At 38.4% G+C, this 10,191-nt stretch overlaps 1 protein-coding gene across 1 annotated transcript; it reads right to left on the bottom strand.

Annotated features, from left to right (window-relative positions):
* Positions 1-2,091: 2,091 nt before the first annotated feature.
* Positions 2,092-8,814, bottom strand: guca1a (guanylate cyclase activator 1A). The gene is made up of 4 exons (XM_046872519.1): positions 8,489-8,814; positions 6,706-6,855; positions 5,029-5,122; positions 2,092-4,344 (listed from the first exon to the last, which is right to left on the bottom strand). The coding sequence occupies exons 1-4, from the start codon at positions 8,684-8,686 to the stop codon at positions 4,217-4,219; spliced, it is 570 nt and encodes a 189-aa protein (XP_046728475.1). The 5' UTR covers positions 8,687-8,814; the 3' UTR covers positions 2,092-4,216.
* Between the last annotated feature and the right edge of the window lie 1,377 nt (positions 8,815-10,191).

Here is a 10,191-nt window from a genome sequence, read left to right as displayed (position 1 = left end):
AGTATATTTATATCTTCTCATGTGCACCCGGTGGATCAAACATGCAGGGAAGCAGGTTTCTTCTCAGCAGGAGGTCTGGGATTTATTTTAGAGAATTGCATGTTGCGTATTGGTGATAAATATTCCTGCTGTGCAGAGCTGTCAATCCCCGGAATTAGATTTCCAGTTCATTACTGTCTAATCTCATTAATTTACAGCAAAATAAACACAGTCAGAAATTCTTACAAGATTAATAACAGTAATATATCTTTGATGTTCCATAATTATCATATGGTTCTCCTACACTGGCAGAAAAAACTATATAATTATGTCTAATAATAAAAAAGCACCCATGCGAAAAGGTGAGTATTTTTCTATAACAGAAATCACAGATGATTCTTAGTGAGGTGGTCTGATGTAGAGACCTGCTCCTGCCACAAAAACCCGCAAGTCAAATGTATTTCCAATCCACTGACTGCTTCTTCCTGCTACTCTGTTTTTAGTTTCACTCGCTTCCCTTTTTTTTTACAATATGAATGAAAAATAGACAGAAAATTAACAAACATGTCAAGGTTGATTTGAGTTTGACTTTTTGTGTAAATGATAAACATGAACAAGGAACTTTTCAGAACATCAACTGAAATGATATAAAGCACAAGTATTTTACCTCCTGCACCCGCATTCACCAATTAAATCTTGTTTTCTGGTAGAACATTCAGATTTGTACGTGGTTCTGTGAGGTGAAAACTTCATGCAAACATGGATCAGGAATCAGAGACGATGGAAATCACAATACTGATGACATTTGTGATGAGAGCAGAGCTGAACAGTCTGGTCTGAGACAAACAGTCTGATCTAAGGTGTCTGGTCTGAGTTGAACAGTCTGGCCTAATCTGTCTTGTCTGAGCCAAGTTGTCTGGTCTAAGGGGTCTGGTCCCAGCTGAATCGTTTAGTCTTAGCTATCTGGTATAAGTTGAGCCATCTCAACTGAGCTGAACCATCTGGTATGAGTCATCTGGTCAAAGGTGTCTGAGCTAAACCGCCTGGTCTTAGGTGTCTGGTATGAGCTGTGCCGTCTGACCTGAGACATTTGGTTGTAATCTGTCAGGTCTGAGCCGAGATGAATCTATGCCGAGCGGTCTAAGATGATCTGAGCTCTCTGGTCTGAACCAAGGTGAGCAGTCTGAGCTGTGCCCACTGGTCTGAAGCGAACCGTCTGGATTAGCAGCTATTAGTCGTGCTGCACTTAAATCACTTCCTATAAATCAGTAATCGTGGTTCATTTGTTCCTTCAGAAGCTGGTTGTAGACTGATTTGTTGGGTGTGCAGCTGTCTGTGCAGATGTCTGACACAATGAAGGTGTTTGTAAAATCGTAAACTGGTTTTACACCACACTGTTTTAAGATCAGTTCTCGTCACGCTGTGATCTACAGCAGGGTGAGTTTTTCAGGTCAGACTATATCTCTAACCAGTAAGACAAAGACTACGCCATCATTGTGCACATCCCCTGTCAGAGCGATCCTTTATCTCTATAAGCAGGTGAAGTAGTAGCTGTTGTAACACTCATCTATAAGGCTATAACATTCTTTTTTTTGTTTCATTTTTTATCATGAAATCTATTTATTATTCTCCAGTCAGACTCCGAAATATCCAGCAGAATCCAGATGTTGGTCATCTGGAACATGGTGTTGCAACAGAGCGAACAACACTTAAATACGTGAACATCGAGACATGATTCTAAATTGAACATGACTGTAAGATTCTTTAAAAGGAACGTAATTCAGAAACGTCCAACAGGTTCCAGTGCTAGCTCACACCTAAGGCTTCACGCTGTTTCATCGCTGGAACGAAGAGGTGAAGCTTCCTCAGCAAACATCTTCTCATTAATTCCTGCATCGTTCAGACTGTCGCCATAGAAACAGAATAGAAATCCAAAAGTGTTTACAAACTGACTCATCTCGTCTCACGTCCTATTATTAGCCCTGAGTTTTCCCACTTTCATCTCATCAACCCACCCTGATCTTTCACTAATATCACCTCGGCAGGAGTTCTGAAAGTTACAAAAAGAAAGAGCTTCAGTACTTTGTGCAGACAAACAGATGAAACCACATATTTCATATATATATATATTTTTTATTGAAGAAACAAAAAGCACAAGCAGGTCAGCATGTGTTCTGTCTTTGTGTTGCACAAGGCACAATGCATTCGCGTTACACAAACCACCACAATATATTCAATTAAGCTGATTTATTATTATTATTATTATTATTATTATTATTATTATTATTATTATTGTTGTTATTATTTACCAATTTCTCCATTAAAAAGTATTGTGTACATCTCATGGAAGGAACAACTGGCATCAGGACACCAGCAAAATCTGATCTGGAATCATCTGTTAAAATTTTGCTAGCTAATTTTCCTCGTAAACATCAGATAGCTACATGCTTGTTCTGATCACGATTGTTTACAATGTGAGTGCAGGTTTTGCAAAGTTAGTTTGGAAATTAAATGTTGAAATGAACTCCCTGTGGTGTCTGTAATTATGTAAATTAAATGATTATGGTTAGAGCAACTCGATGTTCATTAAACATATCTCGAATCCAAACCTGCTAATCCCAGAGATGACCAATGACTCAAACACTTTTATGCCAAAAGCAGTCATTTTCTAATAAATATACACTTTGATAGTGAAATTATTGTGGACACCTTATATCCTACTTACTGTTGTGTCCCTATTTCCTGTTATAATAACCTCCACTCTTCTGGGAAGATGTTACACTAGATTTTGAAGAGATTCATCTGATGTAGATGAGAAGTTGAGGAGGCTGCTTCACATCTTTACAAATTTAAACCAACTTAACTTTATTTCCAAATGTACAAATCTACCTCAAAAGTAATAATTAACATATATACATATAAAATACGAATACAGAGCACATTCATCACTTAGTGACCGTTACATGTGCTGCGTTCTGCTACAGTTTTTAAGTGGAAGGACAGAATCCACAAAGAATAAGCAAAAAAATGACAACTCATAACCGATAGGTCTGATATACGGTCAGCATGAAGACTTTGCAACAGAACTATTAGGAACAAACATTTTCCTCAGATTTTTTGGTAAATCACTAAGAAATTGGCTAAAAGTCCGATCAATCTAGCTAGCATGACGGTAGTTAATAGTTTATCTGGCTAAAGTAAGGATATGAAGAGTTAAAACTGGACAAATCTATGAGGAATATCAACATTTCCCTCAGAAGTGTTGGTGAAAAACTAATAAATAACATGTGGCTGGAATTATCATTCATCTAGCTAGCATGTAGCTGTGAATTCATTTCTACAGTCTAACTACAGAGGACTATGTGAAATATAAATATTTACCTCAGATATGTGATTAAAAAGACATTGTAAAGCTGAATTTTAGTTATGCTAGCTAGCATGCCAGTAGTACATCATTTATATGAGAAAGTAAGGACATGGATTGACATTGTTCTTGCTCAGTATCAGGAATATAAACATTTCTCTCAGAAGTGTTGGTAGATCATTAGGAAAAGACACGGTGTGCCTAAAATGATCATTTTGTCTAGCTAGCATGTAGCTGCTTATTTATTTCTACACAGTCTCAGTAAAATGTAATAATAAAACCAAGACCAATCCATTCAGAATAGGAACTTTTTCCTCAGATATGTGCTTAAAGCAGTAATAAGAGACTTTGTGAATCATTAACTCGCATATTAAATCATTTATATGGCTATAAAAAGGTAAAGATACAACATTTATCTCAAAAGTGTTGCTAGTAAGAAATAAAAGCTAGTATATTACTGTAATAAGACTTAGCAGTGATGCTAAATGATAGCATGAAAGTTCCACCATTATGAAAAACAACATTGTGAGCCCTAATGGTGATGTGACCGGAATATACACCATTTATGAAATATTTTATTCTGATTAGTGACCATGTTAAAAACTAGCATAAATAACCGACTAGCTAGCTAGCCACAATGCTTGCAGTGTTGGATAGGAACCTGCATCAGGAGAACTTTAAAGGCGTTCTACTAACAGAAACAGCTGAATGGATGTCAGAGGGTTGTGGAAAAGTGCTGAACTTCTAGAACATTCTCTCTGCCTGTTTAACATTCATTTCATCAACCACCTGACTTTCACTCTACAGTTAACTGCTGAGAAGGAGTTCATCCTGAGAGAGCTTTTTCTCACACTTCTGTTGAGGTTCCAGCTCTTACACGCTGTTTCTGCGGTTGTGGATCATGGCCACAATGTGACTGAGGTCCAGACTTTTCATCATCACCTCCATGAACTCCTCATCTCGTCGTGCTCCTTCTACAAACTCCTCCAGCGATAGCTCACCTGTTCAGGAGAAGAACCTTGAATATTATTCATGAACCTCCCTTAGAACCAGAATATTTTGTCGTTAATTATGAAATAGGAATTAGGAAAAATTAGGAAATTTTGCCTAATTATTGGAACATCTGATCATATGACTTTTAAAGGGTTCCTGGGTTGTTCCTCTTGTAGAACATGGCAGTTTTGCAGTCAGAAAGAGTTCCAAGCAGAGCCCACATATAGAAGTTTATACATCCCATGAACAATTAAAGAGCATCTGAAACTTATAAGGGAGCCTTGAAGAAGCTCACATTAGAGTTCTCTCAGATAACGTTCCATGTCCAACCTTTTCATGGACCTTAAAATCCCTAAATATCCAACGTGCCCTAAAGGAACAACTGAAAGCCCTTTTTTGTAATTGTTTAGGCTTCTTAGCCTCCTAAACATGTTCTACCTGCAGCACTTCCTTATGGGGAACTTCTGCTTCAGGGTTCTTTGAGGTTTTCTTGGATTATGAATGTTCTTTATCTTCTCAAATAGTTCTGCTTCAAGAACAGTGTCACATTAATTAAACGTTTCTCAAAGGGATGAAGGTCCCCAGCCTGATAAATAAATTCTACCAGAAACACTCCTGAAGGTAGATCTGAAGAGCTCATGAATGAAGCTGTAACGTATTTGTGTGACTTTGTGTTCGAGTTTCTGACTCACCGTCACCATTCGCATCGATCCTCTCGAACACTCGGTTGGTGAACTCTTCTGCACTCATTTCCTGGGAATCGCTGCCGTTAATGGCGCGGATAGCCTGGTGTATACACACACACACACACACACACACACACACACACACACACACACACACACACACAGTAGATACATTTTGTAATAAATCATTCTATAGTAAATCTTTAGAAACATCATGTAATTATTTTGTATCTGTTTATTCTACTTTTAGAAATAATTTCAATATTATTCATTACTCAGATCTTTTAACTATTTTCTAATTTTTTATAAGTTTTTGTAAAGATTTATTTAAATTCAAATCAACTATTGAAAATAACATTTTTTTGTAATAAAACATTTTTACTCAACATGCACATTTGGCGTAACATCAGAGACTCCGTTTTAGAAACAAACGACACAAATCATGACCTTAACCTTTATCTTAATCCTAATCCTGTCTCTCTCCATAATCCATAATCCATGAAGAGATGTTGGGAGTCTTTATAAAATAAATAAAAATAAAATAAATAAATAAACATAAATGAATCATGAAGAGATTGTGTGGTTTTGTATATGGCTATATTGCTGGATAGGAGTGAAAATAAATAGAAATGCATTTTTATTTAAATATTTATTTATTTCACATCACTATATTTAATTGATTTATTATTTTTTTTATATTTAATCCATTATAACTTTAGAACTTTTACTAAAAAATTGTATGTGCAATGTAAAAAAAAAAAAAAAGGTCATTATTATTAGTATTATTAGTGTTCTTCTTCTTATTAACCCCTCAGGACTGGACAGTGGAGGACACGCTCACATTCAGACCAGACGCTCAGGTTAAAGCCTGAAACAGGTCAGAACCAGTAACGGGTTACAGAAATATACCTGAGCAGCTGATATCAGGATACAGCCATCATAAGACACTTATAAACACTGAATACCACGACATAAAACACTGTATGGACATAAGTTTGTGGGCACCTGAGCACCTGATTGGTGTGTGGATCTTTCTGAACATTCCATTCCACATTGATTCCCCATTTACTGGTGTTATTTCCTCCACTCTTCTGGGAAGATGTTCCAATAGATTCATTCCACCACAAGGGTTTAAGTAAAGTCAAGATATAGGCTGTGGATTCCCAATGTTCCTAGATTACCAAGGTTCTTATATGCCCCAGGTCTTATTTTCCAGGGCACTACATTTTCCTATATTCCATGACTACGTATAAATTCCATCTTTTACCATGGTTCTGACATTCCCAGTGTTTTATATCTCCCGGGCTCATACATTTTAATGGTGCTATGTTCCCTGCATGTATGTAGTCCTAGAGTTCCTATATTCCGAAGATTTCAAATATTCCTTATTATAGTTTTTCAGTTTCACAAGGTTTTAAATTTGTCAGATTTGCCCAGGAGAACTTATACTTCCATATAGTCCTACAGTTCACATATTCTCACATGTCCAATATTCTTAGAGCTCCTGTTTTCCCAGGGTTTCAGAATACCTGTTTTTCACAGGGGGTCCAATATTCCTGGAGTTCCTGTTTTCCTATGGGTCTTATATTCCCAGGGGTCCTATATTCCTAGAGATTTCTAGATTTCCACAGATCTGATATTCCTAGAGTTCTTACAGCAGTTCCCGGGCTGCTGTATGTTTACCTTTATGATATTAAGCAGCTCGTGTCGGTCTATGCAGCCGTTGCCGTCCACGTCATAAAGTCTGAAGTACCAGCGTAGTTTGTGCTCCATTTTTCCTCTCATCACGAGACTCAGTGCCGCTACATACTCCATGAAGTCTATATAACCATCCTGTGAAAAGTCAGATGCAACGTGTCCAGATATCACACGAGAAACAAAACCAGAATAAAGCATAACTGAGGCACATCACAAACTCCGGCTCTCTCACATGTCTAACTTTTAAGTAACTTCTAGATCTGTAGTTACATCTAAGTTCTGAACACTGGTGTGTATGTGTGTGTGTGTGTGTGTGTGTGTAAAGTTTTATTTTAGTGGCTCTATAGGAAAATGATTTGCATTGATTTATTGTAGCTTTTCATGTGGGATGACACCCCACTGAAATGAACCTGAGTGATACCTTCAGCTACGTTTGAACCTTGCAGTGGAGATGCTGGTGTGACCTGCAGAAGGTCTGAGGTGTGACTGAACATAACCTATTTATAAAGGTCTCATCGGGCTTGTGTGTCTTTATCCTGAAGGTAATCTTCTAATCTGTGTGTTAGTATGACTCAGTGTAATCATGACTGACAGGATCCGAGTGTAGCATCATCATCATCATCATCATCATCATCATCATCAGAAAAGAAAAGAAAAGAAAAGAGAGCTCAGCATTCCTCCAAAGGTTCCTATATTTCTAGGTTTTATTAACCAGTGATTCCTATATTCCTAGGTTTCTATATGTCCAAAGTTTCACTTTCCAGGCCTTAAACCTCCCAGGGTTCCTCTCTTCTCATGGTCCTACATTCCCAGAGTTTTATATTCCCAAGATTTATACATCACCAGGTGCCTATAATTTCAGGATTCTACTTCCCAATGTTTGAAGGGTCCAATATTTTCAGGCCACAAACATGAACTCTCTTACTTTTGTCTTCAAATGTTTCTACATTCCAAGTCTTTCTCTGTTTTGAGGAATCCACAATCACCAGAGATTATATATATTTATAATACATGGATTCTATTATCTCATGTTCCTATATTGACTTCATTTAGTGTCCCCAATGTTCTATTTACACAGCAGGCTTCTAAGCTTCCAACAGTTCCTATGAACCCAGTGTTCCATATTCTAAAAGTTCCTATTTTTTTAGACTTCTGATTACTCAAGGTTTCTATATTCCCAGAGTTTTTTATCTTTAGATCTTGGAGCCCAAAGAACTGCTTAAACACGTAGAGAGTTAGATGACCTGAAGCACACTCAGTCATGAACTTCTTCTACCAGAGCTGCACTTCAGTGGTATGTATTCCCCAGAATCCAGTTTTCCCTGGTCTCCAAGGGCATCCTCTTTATCCAGAATATTCCCATTTCCTACTTCCCACAATCCTATTTTTATATAGTAATATGTTTCTAAAGCTCTCAGGGTCCTGAGTTCCCTGGATCTATTTTCTCAGGTTCTTCTTTTCCAAAAACTAAAAAACCTCTCTTCCCATGGTCCTATAAAGCATGTCCTACTTTTCCTCATTTAGGAAATATTACTGTATTCAACATATTTCTAGTTTCCATGATGCCATGGTTATAAGTTCTCCTAAATGAAATGTTCTCAAGGGTTGTTCTACATCCTCAAACAAAATTATGTAGTCACGTTCATTTCCACCTAAGTGAGTGTTTGATAAATTATCTTTGGTGACCCAGCCATAATTCCTTACACCACTATAACTTTAGTTCCTCTAGAACCCTTTTTCTGACAGTGGTCATGTGTCTGTCACTCACCTTGTTCATATCAAACGTGCGAAACATCTGTTCGATGTAAGCGTTGGCCTCTGGATCGAGACCCCTGAGTCCGAAGAACTGCTTAAACTCATGGAGCGTTAACTGACCTGAAGGACACTCAGTCATGAACTTCTTGTACCAGAGGTGCATTTCGACAGCCTGTAGGTCGTCCACGGTGCATCCTGTGGAGTTCCCCATGTCTGCAAGTGTGTGGAAGCCCAATCGGTCCTCTGTGCAGGCGAGATCCTGCGGAGATCTTCGCGTCTCACAGATTCACGACTCGGGCGCTTGGAGAGAACGCAGGAGCTCCACACGGCTTTTATACACATCTCGGGTCAATGACGAGAAGATGAAGGAGTCTAATCCAGCGCAGAATATAGTTATGAGGCTAAGACTGAGTCGGATTTTCTCCAGCTCACGTGTAAGTGTGTGTGTGTGTGTGTGTGTGAGATGTTCAGGGTCAGCAGTGACATTTACTGTGCATTCGTTTATAATTACGTTTTCTCTCTAAATAACATGTACAGAACTCACACATGCTCTTCGTCTTGTTGTACGGTGAAGTCGCTTCTGACGAGCCGCAGTCCAGACGGACCTGCATGATGATGAAGTGTGGAATAGGAGCCATGTAGGTTCAGGATTCCTTTCACTTTCTGGAACCTTCTCTGCTCCAAAACAACCATAAACCATTAAACCTCCACCTCCATGTGTGAGTGTGTGGGTAAAGGAGTCTGATCACAAGTTCTTCTGGTGGACACAAATGTCAGATTTGGACTCCACAAAACTTCATCCACTTGCATCCATGTCACATTACTGTGTGTTTTTGCCTTTTACAAGGAACAATCATGTGTTTCCACACTTTAAACAGCTGCTGTGTATATAAAGATGTTCCATGAGATTTTGTGGAGATTCATTCAGTTATAAGGCTGTTGATAAAGTCAGGTACTGATGGAGGTGAGAAGATGAGGAGGTTCCTGGGCTGCAGACAGCATTCACATTCATCCCAAAGGTGTTCTATAGTGTTGGAGCTCTAGAGCAGGAGATCTTACACCAAATCCAAATCATGTAAAAGCAGATCTTCATGGTTCTGGCTTTGTGCACAGGGTTAGTGTCCTGCTGGAACAGGTTTGTGTCTCTGTGTTCAAGTGAAGGGAAAATTTCATGCTGCATCCAAAGACGTCTGAAAGAATTTTGTGCGTCAAAGTGGTTACAGATGATTTCATAAAAAACACTAAAACTCCAGTCGCTCCGCCACGTCTCTACTTTCATTTTCACTTTTTCTTTTGTATTTCTGAAAAAATTCCTCACTTCTGTGTTTAGAGTTCTTCTTCTCATTCCTGCATCCTTTAACACGTGATATAAAACCACAGCACTGAGCTCAGAGACGCACTTCACATGAAGCCCATGTTCCTCACAGTTGTGTTGATCTATAATGATCTCAGATGTTAGACTCTATCTGACATTAGTCATAATCACACACTCTGGTGCTCATGATATTTGGTGTTTGTATCGTTTTAATGATTTATAATCACACGCTTGGCGTCACCCAGATGAGGATGGGTTCCCTCAAGGTTTCTCGCTCAAACCATCTAAGGGAGTTTTTATTGCTCCAGGTCGCCCCATGCTGCTCATCAGGGGTAAATACACAATTCACTTAATCACATTCTGTAAAGCTGCTTTGAGACAATGTCCATTATAAACCTGAA

Source organism: Silurus meridionalis, chromosome 18 (assembly GCF_014805685.1).
Source record: "Silurus meridionalis isolate SWU-2019-XX chromosome 18, ASM1480568v1, whole genome shotgun sequence".
NCBI lineage: Eukaryota > Metazoa > Chordata > Actinopteri > Siluriformes > Siluridae > Silurus > Silurus meridionalis.
Note: the sequence above shows the minus strand (reverse complement) of the source record. Positions and strands in the feature narration are given on the sequence as shown.

Excerpts from the sequence above, each read along its gene's own strand:
- guca1a (XM_046872519.1), bottom strand. The coding sequence starts at position 8,686 with ATGGGGAACTCCACAGGATGCACCGTGGACGACCTACAGGCTGTCGAA. Across the intron at positions 6,856-8,488 it reads GCACGTTTGATATGAACAAG|GATGGTTATATAGACTTCAT; the intron begins GTGAGTGACAGA and ends GACTTTTCACAG. Across the intron at positions 5,123-6,705 it reads AGCTGCTTAATATCATAAAG|GCTATCCGCGCCATTAACGG; the intron begins GTAAACATACAG and ends TGTATACACCAG.